The sequence below is a fragment of the Peromyscus maniculatus genome, chromosome 10, assembly GCF_049852395.1.
Source record: "Peromyscus maniculatus bairdii isolate BWxNUB_F1_BW_parent chromosome 10, HU_Pman_BW_mat_3.1, whole genome shotgun sequence".
NCBI lineage: Eukaryota > Metazoa > Chordata > Mammalia > Rodentia > Cricetidae > Peromyscus > Peromyscus maniculatus.
This window is the reverse complement of record NC_134861.1, coordinates 95566181-95592148: the sequence shown is the minus strand read 5'-3', so window position 1 is coordinate 95592148 and position 25968 is coordinate 95566181. Positions and strand designations below refer to the sequence as shown.

Genomic DNA, 25968 nt, shown 5'->3' with positions numbered 1-25968 from the left:
TAGTCATCTCGTATGTTAACATCAAAGCCATCTTGTACCAATGCTTTCTGTGTAAGATGCTGGGGATGTTGGTTTTGTTATAACCAGATCAGCAGAAGTCTTTATATCAGATTAAAAGAGTTCACTAACTCAGAACCTGGACCCATTCAGAGAAGTCAGTGATGAGAAAAAAAAAAAAAAAAGATCTGGAATGAAAATAATTATGCACTCAACTTGCTAAACATTTTGGAATTGAAAAGCTGTTAAAGTTGATGTGAAAATCTGATACTTTCCTCTCAAGATGGTAAAGTGTGTTCAAATTAGTCATCCTTAGTGCAGCTTCTAGCTGTGACTGTGGCTCAGGATCGCTGGATCTACAGCCCATGCTCTGCACCACTGATGCTCGTTGAGGAGCATGGTTCCCCGTCCCGTGAGGTCTCAGGGCGGATGCGATATTGATTTGGGTATTGGTACAGAAACACTGAAGGCCCGCTGCCTCCTGCTCACTTTCCTTCTGCTCTGAGCCTGTAGCCGTGGTGTGGGTGACCCAGGCTTCAGTGGGCTGACTCAGCGGGTGTGTGTGTGGTGGGTTGACTTTCACACGGTTCTTTCTCTAGCGCCAGTATAGGTTTCGTAGCGTCTTGCAGAGGCTGGCATGTTCTTCAGACCAGCAGAAAGGTCTTCTAACAGGAGCTACTGCTTCTCTGAACTGTAAATGGATTCTTTCCTGACACCGTCCATACACCATTATCACATCACACACTGTGCTGAGCTGATCCACTGTACTCAGGCCTCTCTCCCTCTCACATCTGCTCCTTCGAGTTCCTCTGGAACAGAGCCTCAGCCTTATTATCTGTGTGCAGACAAAGTGACACCAGTAGCAGTGTGACAGCAGTGTGATTTGTAAAGGTCCCTTGAATTCTGCTCCCCTGTGCTGTGCCGAGTTGAACGCTTCCCTATTTTTCCAGTCTCATCTGAGCCTTCTAAGAACTCTAGGAAAGGATGGATGTCCTCCGGGAATCTTGCTGTCCTCATCTGAATGAGCACTGCTCATCTTGTGAGCCACACAAATGCCACCTCTCCCTGGGATCCAGTGCACAGCTCCGCTCTAGTCCATGGAGGCTGTGGGCAGGGCGCCTGCGGTTTTCCTTTTAAAATGTAGAACGAGGCATATTGTCTTAGACATCTTCCAGAAACTTCTCATCTTTATAATAAAAACTCCTGCAGTCATTAAACTTTACAGAGCTCCAAGTCAGTGCTGTTCCTGATGGTGTTGCTTCTACCGCCCACCACCAAGCACTTATGATTGGATGTACACACACCCGTGGACGCGCGCGCAAGCTCCTAAGTAAAGTCCTTACACTCGGATGGTCTGTTTCATCCTGCACATCTTGGTGACAATAAGAAAGGACCAACTTGTTTTTATGACTGAAGTTTAGACAGCTGTCTACACTCTGGCCATCTTTCCTGTGTCAGGGCTTACCTACTTTTCACCAGGATTCCGACACCTCCTTGTGTTTCTCTGACCATGGTGAGCAAGCTCTTCCTTTGAAGGTTTTTGTGTTGTAGTTCCTTCTGGAACGGTTTTTCCTCCATGATGAGCACCTGGCTCTGATCATCAGCCCATTAGTCTTCTCACAGGCTTCTTTATTGAAGAACTCTTCTGTGACTATCCTCCCAGACAACACCCGAGTGTACTAGCCTAGTCATCTATGTTCTCTCCCATTGCTGCCTGACATAGTACCTTTCTTTCATTGTTGTTGATGGTGGTGGCCACTATGAGCTGAGTGGCTTGAATCTGAAACCCTGAAGACATTATAGACACACAGACATATGCACAGAAACGTTAGGGTCAGGTGGTGTGTGCACACTCTGATGTATTGGCACCTACTACTGCTACGACCCAGAACCTCAGTGTGTTTATCATGGGAGAAGGAGGGGTTAGCCAGTTTCAGTAGGTGTCTTAATTAGTGTTACTATGATGATGAAATACCATGACCGAAACCAACATGGTGATAACAGTTCACCATCGAAGGAAGTCAAGACAGGAACTCAAACAGGGCAGGAACCGGGAGGCAGGAGCTGATGCAGAGGCCATGGAGGGGTGCTGCTCACTGGCTTCCTCCACGTGGCTTACTCAGCCTGCTTTCTTATAGAACCCAGGACAACCAGTCCAGGGATGGCACCACTCACAGTGGGCTGGGCCCTTCCCCATCAATCACTAGTTAAGAAAATGCTGGGTGATGGTGGTGCACACCTTTAATCCCAGTACTCGGAGGCAGAACCGGGCGGATCTCTGTGAGTTTGAGGCCAGCCTGGTTCTACAGAGTGAGTTCCAGGACAGGCACCAAAATTACACAGAGAAACCCTGTCTCAAGAAACCAACCAAACAAAAAAGACAAAAAGAAAAAAGAAAAATGTTCTACAGTTGGGTCTTATGGAGTCATTTTTCCCCGTTGAGCCTCCCTCTGCTCCCAATAGCTCCAGCTTGTGTCAAGTTGACATAAAAATAGCCAACATAATAGGCCAGCAGTTTCAGGCTGTGAACATCAGGGACAAGGAAGCTCCAGTTGCTAGTTATTGTGTGCAATGATCAACTGTTTGCACTTGGATCAGTGAGAAAGGCTTTGCTATCATGCTGAGCCTCACCTATGGGGCAGAGACATTAGAGTCCTGGACATGGCTGTGCTGGTGTCAACACTGCACATCATCCAGGACTTCACTCCCTCAGGGCTTCCTCTCCTCCCTGCAGTTGATACTACACCTAGAACTAAAGATCAACCAAGAGAGATCGCACAGACCCTTTGGGACATTGTTCAAGTACTTAAAATACAGTTTGGATCTTGTAATCAGATAAATAGTTGTTAGTGAATAGTTTGTATTAAACTGTCAAGGATTTTAAAGGATGCCTTGACAAACAGTTTCAGTAGGAGTTCTCTATAGGTGTCTTAATAGTGTTACTATTATGATGAAATACCATGAACAAAACCAACTTAGTCATGGTATTTCATCATAATAGTATCAAAACATCAAAACTGCTGATATGTATAGCTATGTAAAGCTTGGGTCTCTGTATGTTCCGCAATTGGAATGTTGAACCAGCATCATTTATTTAATTTTGCTAATTGACAGATTTTTTTCCCCAAGTTTGGATGCATCCATTCTGAGCACAGTAATTATTCCCACTTGCAGAATATCTATTCTACACGATGTACAGAGCTACACACCAGTAAGCAAAGCTGAAGAGACAATCATTGTTCTGTGTTATTTGTACCATAGTATACTAAAGAGCATATATCGAGTAATAAATAGTTTAGATTTTAAACACAATATAATAGAATTGCATAGAAAAGCACTCAGTTTAGCAATGTGCTTTAGAGGAAGCTCCTTGGAGGGACTAATCTCTAAATACAAGTGTGAAGGATAATGGAAGTATTAAAGTAGAGAAGACAGGCAGAAGTCAGGACATATACACTCATTGCAAGAGAGAAGAGGTCAGGAGAATTGCAAACCTTCAGGTTAACTCAATGGAGATAGATGAGAAAGTAGGTTGGGCTGGAAGCAGGAGCCAGAAAAGGAAACAGCGCTGTGGACTCTGCACCCTCTCCCCAGTGAGAGAAACTGGAGAACACCATTCAATTTTAAACTTTCAACAAGTCATTTTCTTTGCAAAGCAGAACTTCAGTGGGAGACAGGCAGGTGGAAGGCAAGAAGATGCAGCTGTAGTAACGGATTAGAACTAATGAAAGCCTGAGGATAGACATAGGAAGACAGCTCAAGAGATGCTTACACACTTACCATGGGTCTTAGATACTTTTCTTTCTTTCTTTCTTTCTTTCTTTCTTTCTTTCTTTCTTTCTTTCTTTCTTTCTTTCTTTCTTTCTTTCTTTCTTTCTTTCTTTCTTTTTTTTTGAGACAGGTTTTCTCTGTGTAGCTTTGCACCTTTCCTGGAGCTCACTTGGTAGCCCAGGCTGGCCTCGAACTCACAGAGATCCGCCTGGCTCTGCCTCCCGAGTGCTGGGATTAAAGGCGTGCGCCACCAACGCCTGGCAGATACTTATCTATTACTGTGATAAAATGCCAAGGCAGCCAGGCATGGTGGTTCACATCTTTAATTCTAATGCCAGGGAGGCAGAAGAAGTCAGATCTCTGAATCTGAGGCTAGCCTGGTCTACAGAGTGAGTTCTAGAATAGACAGGGTTATTCAGAGAAACCCTGTCTCTAAAACCAGACTAAACCAAACTAAAACACCAGGACAACTTACAGAAGGAAGAGGGATGGAGCCCATCAGCATCATAGTGAGGAACATGGCCGGGGGCAGGCATGGCACTGGAGAAGCAGTGAGAAGCCAACTCTCAATCCACAAACAGAAAGCAAGGATCACCCTGGGATGTCACGAGTCTTTTGAATCCTTCAAGCATACCCATGCTGACATACCTTCTCCAATAAGACCAAACCTCCTAGTCTTTCCCCAATAGTTCTACTAACTGGGGACCAAGTATTCAAGCATGAACACAAGGGCCATTTTCATCCAAACCACCACACCGTGTGATTCTGATGCACAGCTGAGATTCAGGACGCTGCTCTGATCTCCTATGCAGGAATAAAACAAATTCTGCCCTGTGCCTAGGTAACAAGCCTTTTTGGGTCTGAACTATGTGTAATAACTTGCAGGAGTTTTAAATTATATTGACGCTCCAGGAGGTGGAATTCTGGGATGACTAACATGTAGCAGTTGGTTCATAAATATGTGTGAAATAAATGAATGAAGAACAGATGGATGGTGTGGGCAAGTGTGGTTGGTGGTGCAAGTCTGAGTGCTTTCAGGTAAAGCATCAGAAAAAAATTTAATGGGGGCAGTAAAGACAATCTCCATTTCTTATACATGACTAAGCTTTTTGATAGGAAAATATAATCAGTTTCTAAGCTGTCTTACTTAAGGTCTCTATTGCTGTGAAGAGACACCATGACCATGGCCACTCTTATAAAGGAAAAGCATTTAATTGAGGTGATGGCTTAGAGTTTCAGAGGTCTAGTTCATCATCATCACGGTGGGGGGCATGGTAGCTGGGAGCGTGGCAGTGTGCAGACAGAAATGGTGCTGGCTACAACAGGAAGTGGTCTGAGACACTAGTGGTGTCTTGAGCACATACGACACTCGAAGACTGCCTCCACAGTGACATACTTCCTCCAACAATACCACAACTCTTCCAACAAGGCCACACCTCCCATTAGTGCTCCTCCCTTTTGGGGCCATTTTCTTTCAAAGCATCACACTGACATCTGAAAAAAAAAAAAAAAGCCTGCAGAATAATAAAAAGTAGGAAAAAAGAACTTGACTTCACCCAGACTTCTAGAGCATTGTCCCATTAAGCTTTCTAACTATATTCAGTTCACACCATAATTAATATATGCCTTGCTGGCTTACTGAGTCCCCTGGTCATTTAGTGCTGTGATGTCTCCTAGCAATGACGGGTTGCTTTCTTAATATGAAACCCTTTAGGAAACACAGTACACTTCACAATGACGTTTTCAACAGAAGTTTGTTGACATACCCGGTAGTGAGCATTTAGAATTAGTTTTATCTTTAGTAAAACAAGATGTAAAATGATTTCATTGCAAACCAAGTGGCTGGCACAAGGACACCATTCAAGCCCCATTGCCGTTCTGGTCTGGATCCCGCATTTGATCCATTTCCCCCACGTCCCTTCCAGGGAATCTGTGGTTGAGTGATTTAGAAGTCCCCTTCGCCTTCTCTGCTGGAAGGCTGCCCTTGACTACAGGATACAGATCTCATGTTCACTGATCTTCCTGTACAGTGACCATTTCAGTCTACCAAGACATACAGTCCACTGAAGGCCGTTAGGTTTTCCTTAGTATCGGTATACCCAAAGGACACCTAGGTGAACTTGATTTTATAACTGTGTAAGAGATGAGAAATGTGTCATGAGTCACAGCTGTGCAATGTCACCATTGGGTGAATTTGTAAGCACTCCTACCTTGGAGCAATTGCAGAAGAACCTCTAGCCTAGTGTCTGGGCATTGGCATGCTCCCCGGTAATCTGAACACACAGCCATGTCAGAGGAAGCTTGCCTTAGGACTAGTTGATGGAAACGATAGAAGGGGAGTGTTTTCCCTGCTGTGTCCTCTTTTCTACAGCCATAAGGTGGCAGTAGCGTGGCACAATGACTGTCCTGGTCCTGTTCTACAGTAGATACCAAACTGGAACCTGTAATTCTAATTAACTGCATTTGGAGGCCCCCATCCAGCTGAAGATAGTATGAACCTTTCCCCATAGCATTCTATGTGGATTTATTTGCCTAATAAAACTTTATCGAATACATATTTATTTTAACAAGTTAAACAGAGAGGAATTATATCATTAACCCAGATTTGGTGAAAGGCCAAAAATACCATGAAATTTGTGTTCAAATAGGTGTGGGTTAAAATGTTGCCGCCTCTGATGACTGACAGGATGTCTGATCGTCGTGTTTCCCATGAATGCCTAGATAAGAGGGTTGGCAGAAAGGCTAATAAAGCACAGTGTGAAAGTCAGTTTCTTGGAAATGCTAACAGGATGATGAAGATGTTGAGGAGAAAACTGATGATAGAGTCAACTACAGAAAGCCCAGACAAAACTAGGACAGCACTCTTGATGGTGATATTTGTTTCTGGATTTGGGTCTCTTCTGTGTGTTCCCTACCAGTTTCTGCAGAATGTTATTTAATACCTCAGCATACTCCATCTGTTCTCATTTCAAAGAACAAAGTCAACACCAACTTCGAACAGCTATATTCCGCCCATAGCTGGCGATGTCGTGACCTTTATACTCACGCTTCTACTGAAGGTAGTCCTTGCTCAATGATAAATTACCTGTTTCATTTCTCAGGCTTTGAAGCTGCCTTCTCCAAAAGTGCTAGAGGCTTCCATGTGGCAAGATCAAGGAGAATAGGCCCTTCGCGTATCTGTTCTCGGTGCTCTAGAGTCCAAGATTCTTCTATTGTGACACCTCTTCCCCTTGGTGTCCATGGTGACAACACACTCTCCACATTCCGGGCTTTACTCTTCCCTTAGACTATGTGTGCACCTCTTTCCTTTCTGCTTTATTTTCTTCCCTCCCCTGAGAACATACCTTCCGCTCGGCCCTTTTAATATTATGTTGCCTTGTACAGCTGCCCAGAGTTCCAGATCTCTAAATCAGTTACTGGGGTTGTGATTGCCCTTTCAAGAGTAGCATCTTGAATACTGATGTGAGTTAATCCATCCACACAGTTTCCTCCTCTTCTCAGCCTGTCCACCTCAGCCACGATCCAGCAGCTGTCAGAAGTCATCTGGTGCTGCTCCCTCATCTCCTTCATATCCAAGCCATGGGCTGCACTAGTTCTTCGGGGTCCTTCCCAACACTAAATCAAACCAAATCAAACCTCTCAGAGGAAAACTGACCCTGAGCTTGTCACTTCTTGCCTACTGTTCATCCCCTGTTGGCACAGCCTTTCACTGGAATGGAAAAAGTGCTTACAAGGGACATCCCTAGCCATTAGAGCTCCGTAGTGATCCTCTTCAAGTATGTGATGCCCTAAGAGCACTGCTGCAAATGTCCCTCCCACCTGAGTCCCTCTCAGGACTTGCTCTAGGAACACAGTGTAAGACACTTAAGAAGAGCTCATTGGGTTGGGTGTCAGGTGTACACTTACTACTCCCAACCTAGGGGCACTGGCCTATTTGAAAAGTTTGCACATCTACTATGCGCGGTGGAATATGTCTTTATTATGAAATGTTAACAGGACTAGCTGACATACTTTCACCTTATATGCTCACATCGTTTTATGTGGTGACAGCACTTATGGTTTCTTTGCTGATCTCAAGAATACAATACATTGTGGTTGACTGTAGTCACAATGTTGCCTTCAACTTTTCCCTCTGACGTATTTTATGCTTTGACAGCATACTTAAATGTTACAGATTAATACATTCTTTTCCAGCTTAAAGAACACTTTTCTTCTTGTAAAGCATTTATGATAGTGATGGACTCCTAAAGCTTTTGATTGTCTAAACTAGTTTGATCCTTCTTTATTTCTTAAGGACAGTTTGCCGGCTATAGTGTATGATTGGTAGGTTTGTCTTTCTTTCTTATTTACTGTTTTTATTTTTAAGATCAATGTAATTACAACTTTTCTCCCTTTCTGTTCCTCCCTCCAAACTTCCTACACATCCTTTCTTGTTCTCTTTCAAATTCATGACTTCTTATTTCGCTAATTGTTATTGCATGCATATGTGTGTATGTATATAAATATATATTCTTAAATATAACTCTCTTTTTTTCTTTCTTTTTAAAAATACCTTTCTTATTTAAAAATTTTCAACAAGACATGCATTTTTAGTAATAAACTGCCAAGCTTTATAAGAGGAAAACAAAGCATGTTTCAGTTTAGTAGGATATCATTTACTTTGTGATAACCTCTTGACTTAATACCGGATGCCCACACATGCTGCTATAAGTCTTTTATTGACATATTTTGAAGGGCAGAGGTAAAGAGAAAGATGGAGAAGCCTGATTAGGACAACAGGCTTGAAGCGAACACCAAAGGTTGGATGATTGTTGAATAGGTCAGGACAAGACCGTTATAGAAGAAAACGTCAAAATGTCAGATTCAAAGCTGGATATCCTGTTATCCCAAAATGCATAAAAGGAAGAACTTTGCTCAGCTTAGGTTTCCTGTTCCTGTTTCTCTTCTGCTTTAAGAATCGGTGGAGAAGTATTGATGTCCAAGATACTCTGACAGAAAGCATTTAGGAACCTAAAAGTTGACCGTTGTGTGATGGTTTCCAGATATAGCTACACATGTGCACTAACAGAACACTGGGACAGAAATTAGAAATTAGAGTTGCAGGCTAAAACTTGCCCTAATTAAAATATTTTGCAAGTGTGAAATTATCCAATTTAATATTTCTGGAACTCATAAGGATTCATTCACTCTGTCTTTTCCTGTGGGAAACTTTAAGATTTATCCATGGCTTTGTTCTAATTACCTCTCTGATCATGAAAAACATGACTTTTTCTCTCTGTGTTTCTGTATTTTCATTTGCAAATTGACTCAAGAGTACCAAACTCTCTTCTGTAACTTACGTGAAACCACCCAAACCAGCATTGTTTAGAAGATTAGCACAGAATGAATTGACACATGATGCTCAACAGAGAAGTTCTGTTTAAAAATGTGGGACACAATGAAGTGAAAAGAAAGAGAAGATTTCCTCTTGTAGTGGTGAACTGGAGAATGAGAAGGTGGTGGTAGAGAGAACCCTTCAGTAAAGAGTGACTCCCGCCAGTCAGCACAGCACAGAATAACAAGTGGCCATGTGCTCCTCCACCCCTGTTGTGAGTGGAGACCGCACTCTCCTACACTATTTCTTCCGAGAGCTAAATCTTATATCCTTTTTAAAAAAAGGTTTACTCACTGAACTCGAGCCCTTTGGAAGAGCAGTCATCACTCAGAACCTCTGACTTAGTCACTTGCCCAATTCTGAGTTTTACATTCTAAAAAGTATTTGAAAAATTGGAAGAAAATGCTGCCATGCCTTCTTGGAGAAGCAAAACTTATGGATATTACATAATAGTTTAAACCTGAGTTATGGGAAAATATTGAAATGCAAAATCATTCATCTATCTTTAATTTGTCATGCAATTATATATCTCAGATCTCTAACACAGCATCTCACAACACACCAGTTTATCTCCCAGTTCATCATCTTAACATAGTGAGGATAGCAAAGTGTCCTAGTAACTAAAAGGACATGAGCATTCTTTTGGGCAAAGTGGGAAATGTGGTTACCGCATTGGCTATGGGTCTATGCTCTTCTAAAACATAATTTATTTTAGAACTAAGTCCACTGTGTCTGGATAATTCTTTACACTTGGATTTTTAATAAAAGTTATATCATTAACTAGTCATCTGACTTCAAGTTATATATTTGAAAATTCACCACAGTTTCTTGATTCTGAGGATTGTTAAGGTGTTTAGAAGCAGCCTAGACAATTATGGCTTCTCAGAAAATAAAGGAGCTTAATTCTAACTAGAAAGATAATAATGATCTTCATTTATTAACCTCTCAAAGATAATTGAGAGAATATAAGTAAGACCTGTATGTTTTCCCCGGTCACACTTATTCCTTTTTCTTTTGGTCATACACAGTATCAATATTGGTATTGAAGATATTTCATTATATTTTCCAACATTTTAGATGCTGTCTCAAATTTAATTACATCCTTCTGTATATTGTAGCAGTTTTGAAGAATGAAAAAATTCTTTAAATGTGAGATCATTGAGTTTGGCAGCCAAATAATTCCAGTTTGAAATATCATTTTTAAGTATAGTCTGGTACATGTTCAGCACCAGTCTTAGTTTTTTGTCTTGTTGATAAGATAAAATATTCTGACAGAAGCCATTTAAGCATTTATTCTGGCTGCTAGTTCAAGGGTACAGTCCATCATGGAGAGAGGTCAAGGTTCAGGGAGCCTGAACAAGTTTGTTATGTTATATTCACTCTCAGGACCAGGGACCAGTGGGTACATGCTAACTTTCAGCTTTCCTTCTTCATTTGCTACAGGCCAGGACCCCCTGCCCAGGAGAAGATCCTACCCACAATTAAGATGGATCTTTCTCTTCAAAATAATTCCCTCCAGACACACAAAGATGCCCACCACCCCAGGAGAGTCTAGGTCCGGTTAAGTTGACAATTAACACTAGCCATCACACAACCTAAGCTTTTTATTGAATAAATGAATTTAATAGGTTAATAAATGGATGATAATATTTACTAACTCATGGTGAAGGTGTGATTCTCTACAACATCTCCATGTTTCTTTGCCCTTGTTCTTTATTTATTTTTTTTTATATAGGATTTTCCCTACTGATGGAAAATCCTTCCTACATACTAAGGTTGAGAAAGAGAATACCTCACTAACCAAACACCGAACATTCCCTTTGCAAGTAAAAGCAGGGTTACTAGGGAAAATCACGTGCTAACAACTGTACAACTGTTTCCTAAGCACGAGTGTATGAGTACGTGGCTTATGACTCTACTGTCTTTAAATTGTTGCCAAGAACTCTTTTATACTGTCATTTAGGTGACATGTTTGTGTGAATGCACCCTTCCACTATAGGTAACATCCGCTTCCTCTCTTCAGGAAAACCTCAAATCAAAATAAAAACCCAGACTTTAAAAAAAGAAAAGCAAAACAAAAACCCAGAGGACTCATATGTTAGGATGGTAACCACAAACACAAAGGTTTCCAACATCACTCTTGGTTTATTGAAAGCAAAGATCCTAGACTTAGCTCTTTGCTTCCTCTGTAGTCTGTGGTTAGAGTCTGTGCTTAGTGCTTTGGACACCAGTAACATTTGCATGCTGAAGCGCCAAGAAAAGCCTCCTCAAAATAGCTTTGTTGCAGAAAATGACATTCATGAACTTTGGCAGGAGCTATACTCTTAAGTCATGTTCAATTTTGAAACTTGTATGGAAAAATCTCCTCTGTGGGGAGGCCAGTCACACAGCATCCTGAGCTCAGTCTTTTTTGAGAGGAAGGAGGAGAGCCAGCGAAGCACAAAGGTCTGAGCATGCTGTCCTGCAGGCCTAATACCGCCTCACACATTCTCAGGGAGAGGCAGAGCAGACAAGCTGCTGCGTGACAAAATCTCTCTTCAAATCCAGACTCTGCTCTGCTGAACTGAGTTTAGAACAGTCTCATATATACTCAAAAACGGCTCCCGTTTTGCCTTCTTTTTCCAGGAAATCAATGTATTCCTTTGTAAGTCCTTTACAGCTTGAAGGAGGAGACAGTCCTCCAGGCAGCCCCAGGACAGCGCTGATTCTCCAGTCCCTCCGCTGTGCACAGTCCGTGTCTGGGGGCTTTCCCTGGGGTCCTGGGGTGCAGCCAAGCCTCCCATTTGCTTCACTGTCCACGTGCTGACCACTGAGTAGCACTGCTCTGCTGGCTGTATCTGAATAAAATTGGCTCTGGTTGTGGCTTCTGGGATAATGAATCTAGCACAGAAGCAAGAATGTGTGAGGAAATCTTTTTTAAATTTTTTTAAATTCATTTTACATACCAACAGATCCCCTTCTCATTCCTCCTCCCACTCGCCCCTCCCTTTCTCCCCCTCATCTCCTCCTCCAAAAGGGTAAGTTCTCCCATGAGGGGACAGCTAAACCTGGTACATTCAGCTGAGGCAGGACCAAGCCCCTCCCTGCTGCATCAAGGGTGAGCAAAGTGTCTGACCATAGGTAATGGGATCCAGAAAGCAGGCTCATGCACCAGGGATAGATCCTGATCACACTGCCTGTCGCCCTCAAACAGACCCAGCTACACAACTGTCTCCCATGTGCAGAGGGTCTGGTCCCGTCTCATACAGGTTCCACAGCTGTCGGTCTAATGTTCATGAGTTCGTACCAGCTTGGTTCAGTTGCCCCTGAGGATTTCCCCATCATGGTCTTGACCCCCCCCCCCACCTTGTTCATATATTCTTAATGAAAACCTTCCTTATAAGGACACCTTTTTTTTTTTTAAATCCATCTTCTAATAGGTGGGAGTTCCTCTGATTCTGTAACTTTTTTAGTTTCTCAAAAAACTATTGTTTTTAGAGTACTGATCAAGAATGGATTCTAGGCCTCCTCATCTCTTAGTAACAGAGACACTGTAATTCCTGCCTGTACTGGTCCACGCTGGCTAACGTATTTCCTCTTGTTCACTTCCTCCACTTTGTGCTGATGTGCTCTTCCGAGACTTGTTTGCCTTTCTGTGTTATGTCACTTAAGTTGGAGCTTTCTAGTTAATGTGGCAGATGTCCCCAAGTCCACATATTAGGAACAAGAGGTCAGATAGGTTATATGAAGACCGCCATCCTGGGAAGCATGTGACTATGGAAACTGCCTGTCATACTTGAACTCCGTACAGGAAGAATGGTGATTGCATTAAGTCGGTCTCCTCAGAGAGTGCAACCCAGTGGCCACTCAGGGGGTCCAGACGACCCTGTTCTATAGTAAAGTAGAAACTGATTCTGCTGGAGGGGAGTGAGTAGATCCATTTCAATACAGGGTGCAAGGCTATGTCTGAAATATGTAATAATGTTTCAATAAAAATAAAAGGTTAATTTAATACAAATCGTTCTTTGAGTGGGAACATGCACTGTTTTACTGGGTATAGAATAGGTTAAAAATGATACAAGGTCTGTCAATCTGGAAGAGTTTTGGCACAGGCTGTGTGAGCAGAGAACACTGATTCTGGGTCTTTGCCACCAAACATGCAGCCCAGCCACTGTCCCTCTGTGGGACTAGGGATGATGGCACTGGGAAGTGAGACTTTAAGATATGAGTTCTGCTGTCTTATTAGTGAGCCATTTGTAAGTAACTATTCCACAAGATTTGGGGAATATTTAACTGTTGAGCTACTACTTATTCCCCAAAACTGATATAAGGGTACCGTTGCCGCCCAAATCAATGAGTAGCAAGGTATTTCCACAAATAATTATGAGAGTACAGTTGTGTTTGGATTGGTTGTCATTAAAAAATGTGTGTTTTTTGTCCCGCAGCCTCCTCCTCAGATATATGATAAACAGCTGGATGAGAGGGAGCACACCATTGAAGAATGGAAAGGTGACTGTGCTGTGCTTACATGTACATTTTGCCTTCCCGGACATCAGAATATAGAAACTATCCTGTCAGGCCATGTAGTCAATACAAAGAAAGCATCTGCAGCTTCCTCCTGTACAATGCTTCATTAAAAAGTGACATTTTAGTGCCTTGTTATGGGGCTGGTGTGGGAGCTCAATCAGTGTGTGTCCAGTATATACAAAGTCTGAGTTTAGTCTCCAGTGCCGCAAAAAGTGAATGAAATACAAACAAGAATGCAATTATTTTGAAATTTCCTAAAGTTTATCTGTCTTTTATATTAATACAAAAATTCTATTTGCTTAAGACTAAAAAGAATTTAATTATGGACACTTTTGCAAAAAAAAATAGTATTGATAGCTAAAGTGCTTGTCATGGGGTCAAGCTTCATTTTAATATTTAACAATTGAACTCCTGTGTTTGCATATAAAATTAAAATTAAGTTTGATAGCTAGAGTGATGGATCAGTAGGGCGAGTACTAATCCTGAAAAATCCTCATTTAATCCCTGAACCCACACAGGGAAGGAAAGAACCAACTGCCATATACTATCCCCAGGCTGTGCCCCCCCTCTCCCAAATAAACAAAATGTAATCTAAATATAAGTTTGAAATATACTTTAAGTTTTAAAAATTAAATATAGTTAGCACATAAATTAATTAACAAAATTTATGGGATTTGAGAGTTTACATAGAATATATGTGAACACAAGAGGCTCATTCCTCGCCTAAATAAAAACGAATGAGTGAGTGCGTCAATCCATTTTTTCAGCAAAACTTCTCCAAACTCATACTGTAACTTCAAAATTATACAGAGGAAGAAACATAAGAGAAAAAAGAGCTAAACCTACAAAGAACTGTTAAACTAATATAATTAACTACAGAGAAGAATGAATTTAAGGAATCCAAGTACAGATGGTGTCACTTGGTCAAACTAAAATGAGCCAGAACAAAAAAGGAAGAAAATTTTGAGCAACTTTTAAAGAAATCATCATATAACTTGGGAAAAGGAAAATACCAGATGGAGGAAACAGGGAGAAACCAGTGTTAAAAATAAGCTGAGTGTTATAAAGAGATTCTACTGGTCATGTGGGTGACCATGTCATCCAAAGGACCGTGTGGGTGAACATGGAAAAACATGCAATGAAAGTGGTGGCGTCAGGGAAACACTGATGGCAGATGGGGGTGCAGAAGGGTTGCTTTGATCTAAATGAAACACAAAGGCATTATTGGGGCTTGTGAAGTCGCAAGTGAGAAGACATAGCCAATGTGAACAGGACACGTGCTAAGCTGGAGGAAGAAGTACCTGTGGAGGATATAAGCCATTGCAAGAAGGGATGAGTAGGACTGAATGGTTTTTACCTAAATCTGGCAACATAAAGAACTAGAGATCTCCAGGCTGATCTACAGCAACAAGAAAAAAAAAATTGGCTGCCGGTCTGGGGATGAACAAAATGATTTTTTAATTCTCAGGTTTCTGTTGTGCTTGGGTTTACAAGTCCACAACATAAGTGTTGAAGAAAGATGGTATTAGAGACACAAGTTATAAGGATTGATTATAATTTAAAGTGCATAGGATTTGCATGGAAGAAGTAATTATAAAAGGAAACAAGAGCATCCCAAAGTGAAGGCATTGGCTGGGAACACAGTTCCGCGTGGGTGGGTGGGTGGAGCTAAATTCCTAACACACATGAGGCCCTGGGTTTGAACCCCAATACTGCAAAAGCCAACCAAGAAACAAGTAAACAAGCAAATGAGGTTATTTAATTTCTTGTACTCGGGAGTCCATCACGATCAGTTCAGAAAACAGTCATTTATTTATTTTTAGACATTTACTTAACTGCTGTAACAAGAATCTGCTTTACTTAAGCTTCACGCATAGTGCAAGGAAATATAGAAATGGAAGATTGAAAATCCTCAGTGATTTAAGAATCCATTCAACACCACAGAGATTTTACTTGTCATTAGCTAGTGCATCTGTTTGTAGATTAAGGAAATCATTGCTTTTCGGTTATAATAACATGGACAATTGTTTCTTACAGAACTTATCTACAAGGAAGTAATGAACTCAGAAGAAAAGACTAAAAATGGCGTAGTGAAAGGACAGCCCTCTCCTTCAGGTACTCACTCTCTGTGAATAACCAAGATGCTAGTACTTATGTATTTTCCTGGCTTTTGAAGGGTATAGTCAGAGACAAAATTGCTTACAGGCCCTGGGAACAGACAACATATGACCATTTCCCTATGTTGCATTAATTTTTTTTCTTTTGAAACCATGAATTCTTCTGGTCATTCTGATTCTAATAAGCAAGCATAATGTCATTTTTCTAAATAATACTTTTATTTTTGAGATTATAATATAATGAAAATATTTCTCCTTTCTCTTTCTTCCCTCCAAGCCTCCAATATTCCTTGCTTCTCTCTTTCAAATTCATGGTCTCTTTTTTTTTTAATTGTTACTGCATGCGTGTGTGTGTGTGTGTATGTGTGTGTGTGTGTGTGTGTGTGTGTGTGTGTGTGTATGTGTGTGTGTGTGTGTGTGTGTGTGTGTGTGTGTGTGTGTGTGTTATATACATATACATTCCCAAATATATACAGCTCAGTCTATATGATGTAAATTTTATGTACATGTTTCGGCTGACCATTTGGTACTGGATACCCAGTTGGTGTGCTCTTCCCTGGGGAAGACTTTTTCTCTCACTCAGCATTTCTTAGTTGCCCGTAGTTCTTTGTGTAGTGTTGAGGCCTCCCTGGCTTTCCTCCATCTACTTTGGCATGTCTATTGGTATTGTCCTTGTTCAGTAAGTCATGTTGGTGAGACTTTGTGGCTGTAACTTCTGACATTCCTAGGAGACACAGTTTCACCGCAAACTCCCTGATCCTCTGGCTCTCTCTGAAGCTTCCCTTTTCTGCAATGGTCCCTGAGCCTTAGATGTGGGAGCTGCTTTGTAGATGTGTCTGTTGGGACTGGGTGCTACAACTATGCATTTTGACTGGTTGTGGTTTTCTATAATGGTCTCTGTCTCTTGGAAAGAGAAGTGTCCTTGTTGAGGAGTGAGGACTGTACTCATCTGTGGGTATAAGGACAAATATTTAGAGTGTAGTTGGGGATTATACTGCCTTAATAAAGTGGCAGTTGTATCTTCTCCTCCAAGATCCATGACTTCACTAGCCCTGGGGAGTTGGCTAGGTTTTCAGTACCAGGTATGATTTCCTTCTTGTTGGGCGGGGTATAAGTCAAATTATAGAGCTGTTGTTTACCATCAAAATATGCATACTACTACTTCGATCTTAGAGTTATGATGCCATGAAGATCATTGTCATGGTTCATCAGCATCATCGCTGGGTAGGACTATTGGTGGCTTCCCTCCTTTGGAAGATCACATGGTACTGTGGAAGCTAGTCCTCAGAAGGGGCATTCAGGCCAGTTCTAGCTCAGGGGTCTCGGGGAATATGTTTGAACTGTGTGCTGTCTTCAGCAAGAGGGAACTGCCAGTCATCTTAGTGGGCAGCCAAGGGCAATAGCAATAGCCTGTAATGTTTTGGGAGTCTTTTGGACAACCCTGACCAGCAACTCAAAAAAGTCTTCTCATACCTGGTGTTGTGTTTTTTTGCCTTCTGGTCTTAGCATTGTCCACCCAGATGAGAAAAGTTCATTTAAATTATATATGCATATTTGTAGACAGACTTATGTGTATTAAGGATTTTTCAGTAGTTAATATTATGATTCTTTATAACTTTTCAGACATCCTTATTGTTCTTTTGCTCTTTTTCTCCTTCCCCGTTTATTTTCTTCCCCTATCCATAATCAGAGCCCCTCCTCTCCCCGTTTTCCCTGTCAGATCACTTGCACACCTTTGGTCCCCTTTCCACTCCTCCCTAGCCCCTCCCCTCAACGGCCCCTTCCTACTGGTTTCTTCAGTTGTTCCAGTTACTCCCATCTGAAGATTTGGAGCTAGGAGCCTCAGATGAGAGCGCATCAGTTTGGGTTACCTCGCTCAAGACAATCTTTTCTAGTTCCACAACTTACCTGCAAAGTTCACGATTTCCTTTTTCCTTACGGTTGAATGGCACCCCATAGTATACATGTACCACATTGTCACAACCCACTCTTTCATAGAAGGACATCTAGGTTGTTTCTATTTCTTAGCTATTGCAGCATGGTGGTTTTATAAAACTGAATTTAAGATGCCAGTGAAATAATATGACATGATCTGGTCAAGGGTACATGATCCTCAACAAAACCAAGTCTTCCTTGTCCTCTGGTCACCAGGCTAATGCAGAGGTCAACAATCTGTGTCTCCAGCTAGAATCTCTTTTCTCATTCATTTTCAGCATTAAACCCTCCAAGTGCAGCATGGCAGCATTGTAATTATCTGCTAGAATGGCTCTGATTGAAGCCAGTGTGCAAAAATCTCCAGCTTGTTAGCTACAGCGTCTAACACACCTTTGTATCTTTATGGGTTTTGCTGACAATGCACCCGAGGACTATCTGAAATATCCCCTTGCATGTGTTAATGCCATACACTTTTTTCTTGACACTTACATCCTAAATATAAAGAGTTTCATAAGATATGATTGTTTATTTTCAGCTGTAACCTGTATTCAACCTCACGGTGGCAAGAGGAAAGGCTGGAAATACCAATTTTAGAGAGAACAAAATTGGATGTCTTACTTTTAAATTATACATTTCCCTCACCTGGAAAATTGTCCCAGGGAAAAGAATGTAGGATGCATTAATGAATTTACAGTATTAATACTCCTCTTTGAGTAACTAATTTGCATCCACAGCCACTGTGGCACCCAGATAGACACAGTTCAGCCATTGCTTGCTCTTCTCACTAACAGACTTCAGGCAATATCCAATTCCATCTCAAGTCTCCTTGCCTTAGAGGGAGTGCACTAATAACTTTTTGTCACTGTGACTGAAAACACCTTACAAGTGAGTGGAGGGAGGGATTGTTTTACCTCATGATTTCACAGAAGTAAGTTCATCAAGCTACGGTCACAGTGGCAGAGGAGAGTCACTCACATCGTGGCTGAAGAGGAAACAGAGAAAGGGGGCGCTATTGCCCTTGATCTTTTTCACTTCATATTTTATTCTGACCGTGGGATGGTGCCACCCACAGCCAGCTGGGTCTTCGCCACTCAGTTCCTCCCTTGGAACCGTCCTCATGTATGCCCAGAGGTATGCCTTTTTGTATCCTCGATAATTCTAAACCCAGTCAAGTTGATAGGGAAGATTGCAAGTCCATATCTTGTTTCCTTGACAACCAAACGTGTGACTTTGAACAGTGACATTTTACCTCGGCCCCCCAAACAGATCATTTCACAATACAAAATGCATTCAGTTTGTCTTCCCATGGCCTTCAAATCTTAATGGTTCCAACATTCCAAAAAAATGTTAGTCCAGATCTCTACAGATTCAAGTCAGTTCTCTAAGTTCTGAACCTGTGCAATAGTAAAAAGAAAATCACATTCTTTCAATATAAAATGGCATTAAAGAAATATTACTGTAAATGGAAGCAGAGTTTTTCTGTCCCAACCGCGGGTCCCAAATAAACACACAAATACTTGTATTAATTACAGAATGGTCGACCAATAGCTCAGGCTTATTATTAACTAGCTCTCACTTTTAAATTAACCCATTTCTATTCTTGTATGGATTGCCACATGGCTCATGGCTTTACTGGTCCTCTAGCGTCTTGCTTCTTGGATGGCTCACTCGCATCTCTCTCCACTCCACCCTCCTTCATCCCAGTTCTCAGTTTGATTGTCCCGCCTAACTTCATTCTGCCTTGCTGTATTATTAACCAATGAGAGAAATTCATATTCACAGTTCACAGAAGGACCATCCCACAGCATATTACCATTTCAAAAGGGAAGCTGTGGGACAGAAAAAAGGAAAGATGTGACCAAAGCAGAGTTGGAACACAGCATGGCAAACACGGAGTTCTGTAGTTCAGTGTCTAGCATCCAGCACAGTATCATGATGGTCACTCTAATAGACAGCCCTACTCCCAAAGCCTTGCGACCCACATGGCCTCTCTTTTGCGCTGGCTCTGTTCGTTATACCCGTCTCCTCTGCAAGTGTTCTATATTTCTTGCATCTCCAATTTCCCAGGGTCTCCAGTTCAGCCTCGGCTTCACCTTCACAACTACATATGTTACCTCCTCGGAGATGCTGTGCTACATGTCACTCGACCTCTAGGGCCTTTCTTTAAAAATATTAGCAGAAACCTTCATGACTCCTTATTTCCTGAATTCTACATGCCTAAAATATTAGCACCATAAGGATGATACCATGGTCTGGTGACATCTGGAACCTGTCGGGGCCTCTGTGGACCACAGCTATAGCACCTACTGAGCACTTTGGTAGCTGATTTCTGGAAACACACTTTCCTGGTTGGCCCTGTGTGCACAGAGCACCACAGACATACCCTGTCTCCAGGAAAAGCCATCAAGTGAATTTACAATGCTATAGAGCAGTGGTTCTCAACCTTCCTAATGCTGCAACCCTTTAAAACATACAGTTCCTCGGGTTGTGGTAACCCCCAACCATGAATTGTTTTCATTGCTATTTCATAACTGCAAATTTGCTACTGTTATGAATTGCAATGTAAGTATTTTCTGTGTTTTCTGATGGTCTTAGGTAACCCCTGTGAAAGGGTCATTTGACACAAAGGGGGCCATGACCCACATGTTGAGAAGCGGTGCTCTCTCTAGCTCACGGGATAGGTGAGGGTCTGGCCATTTTCTGCATTCCTCCCAAGCGAAGCCCACTGTTTGGCTTCCTTTAAATGTCACTAGTGTTTGTTTATAAAACCTATTTACAAATTTCCACTCACTTCTTCTCTGGCCAAACTACATGTAATTAAGATACTCCTGCTCCACCTTCTCTTCCTGATCATCTCTTTAAAGTCTGCTGTAAGCAAGCACCCAGCAAGATCTATGCCACATCTTGAAGGCTAGCTTATCTTGGCATTTGGATAGTTAAATTAATTAATTACTTCTCATTTTTCATTCACAGTCTCAGGACACAGAAAAATAATTGACAAATTATTTTGTGAGAACGTAACTCCAATAGCCTCAAGTAAAAATTCTGACAGAGTCCTTATGCCCATAAGAAACCTCATATTTATTTCCAGCATTTCTGTCAACATTCCCCTCTTCTGAGCCCTGCTTACAATGTTCTGTGTCTTCTCTAGCCTGTGTCCTCAGGAACTGGCAAACCAGTTCCAAGAGCCTAACCACGTGGTTAGGTTTAGTAGTTATTTTCTGTATTATTCTCTGTCACAATTACCAAAATGTCTGGTATAAGTTAAGAGGAGAGGTGTCAACTCACCCTCTCAGATTGTTCAGTCCCAGCATGAGGATTCATGTCACAGTGTCTGGGGAGCAGAGAAGAGGGTACCCAGCAGCCGGGGAGCAGAGAAAGGAGTGATAACTCACCATCTCCCAGAGTTCAGTCCAGCAGGACGATTCACACCACAGAAGCTGGGGAACAGAGAACGGGGTGCCCATGCTCTCTGCCTTCTCTACTTTCCCTTTTATTTTTTCTGAGTCCTTATGTATACAATATTCACAAACAAACAAACAAACAAAACAAACAAACCACCCTTACAGCCACACAAACAGGTATATCTCACTATCCAGGTTATTAAATCCAGTCAGTTTCTCAGTGAAGATAACTCTCTTCGCTGGTGAGGAGATCAAGGGCACAGTCACAATCCCCTTCCCTCCCAACTCCCTTCCTTCAGCACTCCAGGTCTGGCTTGACAGAATCTGCAAACACTGTGGCTGAGACACACACTCTGTCTGCTGCTAAAGAAAGAACACACACGCAGAATCGGACAGGCTTAAGGCGTTCCTTGTTGAGGTAGAGAGGATCATGTGGAGTTGTTGCAAACACCGTAACATGTTTTACCACAGTCATTAAGATGGTAAAGAGGCAATCTGTAACCAAGGATCACCTCACATCTCAGGCTGGGTGGACAGTGGTTTGCAGAACTCATTTTAGTCGTCTTCACTTCAGGTTCTTCCCTTTCCACACTACCTTTTCCGAAAAGAGTTTTCATGATTTCTCCCAAATGAGATCTTTCTGCATTTCTTACTAGCTCTTGTGTTGCAAACATGTGACACTTTTCTTATTATCCATTATTTATTACAAGCTCCTTGAGACAACTGTATGCATTCATCTGTGCGCCACACAGGGACAAAGTGTTCTCTATCTCAGTAAATATTTATTACTTGAAAAATTGGTACTTAGTTTTTCTCTTCACACACACACACACACACACACACACACACACACACACACACACACACACTTCAAAGACAACTCAAAACAGGATTTATGTTTAATATTACAGTACGCAATTAAGTGTGTTCTTATACCACAATTACACATATTTATCTGCCCTGTTAATCTCCATGAACATGGGTGATCCAAGCTGATGCATGCTGCTGCTAGGGTATTTTTTTCCGTTTTTCAGATAAGTTTTTTTGCTCTGAAAGGTGGTAATTTGGTGCATTAGTTTTGGAAAATGTACACCATAAGCTGTTTTGTGAGCCTGATTATCTTAGTGTGTGAATAGTTATTTTAAGTTAACCTGGTGAGAAGGTTCAGACCCTTTTGAATCAATACAACTAGCTGTACCAATAAAAAATTGCCAATTTTACATGTTCTCTAAACTATAGTCAGCAAGCTTAACCAATCTATAACTCAAGTAACAGTAGATGAGAGATTTTACTGGATGACTTTAGAGTGGAAATATTGTTAAGTTATATGTATTCTATCTTACATGACACATTTATGTGTGATGTATTTGTATGTGTCATGTAGAGATTGGATAGCAGCTGGAGCTGGTCTAACAGCTTATGTGAAAGCCATGTGTATCTCTTCTCTAATGAGAATGTATTGATCTCAGATTGGCAGCTTGAAACTAACCAGCGAAGATTTACCACATGGAAGCTCGAAGAACCCATAAATCACACTGATTCTGCCCTGGAGAGCAAACTGTTAACTTTTTACCTGTGTGCCACTGCGTGTGTGTACTTATGTATGTGTGTGTTTACCTGCATTTTCAGGCATGAACATGTGTGTGCATGCAGTAAACTAAGAAAAAGCAATGACTAAAATGTTTTGTAGAAGTTGCTTCTGACATTTTCATTGTAATTATCTTTAGTCAGGAATGTTTGCATAACATTTTGTTTCATAAGAAGCTGGGATGAAATACTTTTATCATATAAGTTCTCTTGCTACTCATTTATCAAAACACTAGGAATCTTATATAAGGAGTAAGTTAATGTAGTTCATCAGGAACAAAGTGATTCTAATATCAAAAATCTATCATATTAGAGTGATGATTTAAAAATATAGATAGGAAGTTAAGTGCACACTCAAAGAATAATATATAGGTCTGAAATTTATTGATGGAGTCATTACATATCAATAAAAATTCATCTAAATTTCAGATCTATCCCTAAATAATTGTGCTCCCTTCTGCTATCCAATTTTACCTGCAGAGTTATCTGTTTTCAATAGCTGCACCATTTGCTTCCTGAATTGATTTGTAATGCCTGCCAAGGGAAAGCAGGGGCAAACATCAATTTTGCTCTGAAAGCAGATGTTACAGAATGTGAGCACTATAACATATGCAGGGGCTATGTGTACCAGCATCCCTGTTCCTCCGGAGAAGTAAACTGCTGTGGTGGTATTGTGTCCCCCAATTTTGTGCACCCTAATGAACTTATCTGGGGTCAGAGAACAAAACAGCCACTAGATAGACATAGGACAGAAAATGGTAGCACACATACCTTAATCTTATCACTTGGAAGGCAGAGATCCATGTGGATCTTTGTGAGTTCAAGGCCACATTGGAAAGAGACAGGCATGGTGACACACACTTTTAATTCCAGGAAGTGATGCCAGGAAGCAGAAAGGCATATAAGGTGTGAGACTGGAACTAGAGGCTTTTAAGCTTTTAGACTTTTAGAAGCAGTTCAACTGAGATCAATTCAGATAAAGACTCAGAGGCTTCTAGTTTGAGGAAACAGGATAGGCTGAGAAGCTGGCGAGGTGAGGTTAGCTGTGGCTTGTTCTGTCTCTCTGATCATTCAGAATTTACCCCAATAGCTTGCACTGAGATTTTTTTTTTAATTTAATAAGACCATTTAGCAGATTCGTGTTACAAGCTGCCCTAAGCAGTTAACCGACTCTCTAAGAGAGATGGATGGTTTGTCAGAACAGGCAGAGGTTTTTCAGTCTCTAGTCAAAGACAAAGCTTCCCAAGTGTTCTGGGTATTCAGTCTTTGCTTCTCAAGTGCTCAGTCTTCTCCATCCTCGGAGCACCCCGCCCCCCAACTTCCCCATCAGCCAGTGGTCCAGACTACTAAGACTGTTGATTAAGGAAAAAAAAATTCAAGCTCAAATAACCTGAGGCTCAAGATCTTGAAGCTGCTGGAGAATCTGTCCCTCAATAATTATTTTCCTTCTAGTTTTTCTCCTAACTCATTGTTTTTACGTTTTCATTTGTGATTGGGAAGATGTCATCAAGAAAATAATTTCCATTTTAAAAGCAGTCACCAATGACTAGTTCAGGTTAAATAGCTTCTGGACAAGAAATTTCCATAAATTACTTCATTTCATTAAGTCTAGTTTTTCCAATTAAAGTTGCAAGTAGCTAACAACCCTCATTTGTAACAGTATTAGCAAATTTGATTCATTTAAACGTCATTTTATTGAAAAATTATAATATTGTATTGATGACAATTTAAAAATTGTATCTCTCACCTGAGTCCTTCTGAGTAGTGCAGAAGGAGGGGATGTTACCATGTGCTGGGATGTTCCTGACAGACGGATACAGTTTTGATATAGTTCAAGTCTGTTTAAGAGAGTTTCATAAACTTCCTGGTAATAAATTAACTTGGGTGAAGTCCTTGTTCTCATTCCTCTTATTTGAGTTTGGATTTATGCTTTACAAAGTCCATTTATTGCCTGCTTGTAAACAGACTAGAAAGGGTCATCTCAAAGCCAGAGTGTCTGCTGTCAAGTTGAGAGACATTTATTGAAGCTCAGTAGAGGAGACCACACAAAGGCAGACGCATGCATCTCATAGGAATGGGCTCATTCATGCTCAACAGCCATCTCTAAGAAGGGTGATTAGTGACATTTGTAAACATGGCATATATATTCTCATTGTAAATAAGTCAAGAAACCAAGGTGATATAAATAAAGGCAGCTACACAGGGCTGCCAATCATTGGCTCCAAGAACCCACTAAGATCCTGCATCAGGATGCCACTGGTTAGCCCACATCATTATATCATCATCATTTAATCTGCTTAATTTCTAGTCCACTAGAATTGAGAGTTTTTATTCAAAGAGATTAGATACATTTCTGTACACTAGCAATGAACAGAAAACAAGACAATTGAAACTATGTCCATGAAGAAAAAACATCTAGCAATAACTTCAATAAATGAGGTGCAAACTTTGCACTCAGAAAAATGTTAATGTTGAAAAAGCTAAAGGTGACCTAAATAAATGCTCCATTCTCCTCCATTTTCTTGGATTGGTGAAGTGTTGGTGTTCCCCAGGGTGGTTTATTGGACAGTCAGTTAAAAATCAGTGGGTTTTTTTTCCCAGAAATTAAAGAAAGTTATCTTAAAATTCAAATGAAAATATAAGAAATAACCTAAATAATCCTGAGAGAATACAGTTGGAAAATTCACATTGTTCTGATTTGCATACTAACAAGAAAGCCACACTACTAAAGACAGAGTATTGGATACTTTTCTCATTGCTGAAACAGAACACTTGACAGAGGCACATTTAATAAGGACGGGCTTGTTCTGGGTCATAATTTGAGGGGACACAGTCCATCAAAACAGGAAGCCAAGCAGGGGAGGCATGGTGGTGGGAGTGTAAGGCAGCTGGCCAGTGCATTCACCCTCAAGAAACACAGAGAGATGAAGGCTGGGGCCCAGCCAGTGTCCTCTATTTAGTCTAGGACCCCAGGACATGGGATGGGGCCACCCACATTTAGGGAAGGTATACCTTCCACAGTTAAACCTGCCTAGAAACATCCTTAAACAAAGGTGTGTCTCCTGGAGGATTCCAAACCCTGCCAAGTTGACTATGAAGTTGATATCACAATCCACTACTGCTACTGAACCCCTTAGCCACAAGGCATTGAAATGGGCCTAAAACCTACCTTCACTAAGGTGTACGTAGGTACACACACACATACACACACACACACACACACACACACACACACACACACACACACACACACATACACACGACTTTATTTGAATTT

The 25968-nt window shown here is 41.2% G+C and overlaps 1 protein-coding gene and 2 long non-coding RNA genes across 10 annotated transcripts in view; 1 reads left to right on the top strand and 2 right to left on the bottom strand.

Moving 5' to 3' along the window:
- Positions 1–7072, bottom strand: part of LOC107401066 (uncharacterized) — a 54625-nt gene extending 47553 nt beyond the window's left edge. Inside the window, exon 1 of the long non-coding RNA XR_013043061.1 lies at positions 6854–7072. This is a non-coding gene — a long non-coding RNA (uncharacterized LOC107401066). The remainder of the gene's footprint in view (positions 1–6853) is intronic.
- Positions 1–25968, top strand: part of Mapk10 (mitogen-activated protein kinase 10) — a 288581-nt gene that overhangs the window by 259374 nt on the left and 3239 nt on the right. For all 8 annotated transcript variants that reach the window (XM_006975410.4, XM_076546802.1, XM_006975412.4 and 5 more), the window contains 2 exons: positions 13567–13630; positions 15686–15763. In XM_006975410.4, the coding sequence (XP_006975472.1) occupies positions 13567–13630; positions 15686–15763 (142 nt within the window). The remainder of the gene's footprint in view (positions 1–13566; positions 13631–15685; positions 15764–25968) is intronic.
- Positions 11268–24532, bottom strand: LOC143267671 (uncharacterized). The gene is made up of 3 exons (XR_013043063.1): positions 24439–24532; positions 18612–18682; positions 11268–12022 (listed from the first exon to the last, which is right to left on the bottom strand). It is a non-coding gene; the product is annotated as an uncharacterized LOC143267671 (long non-coding RNA).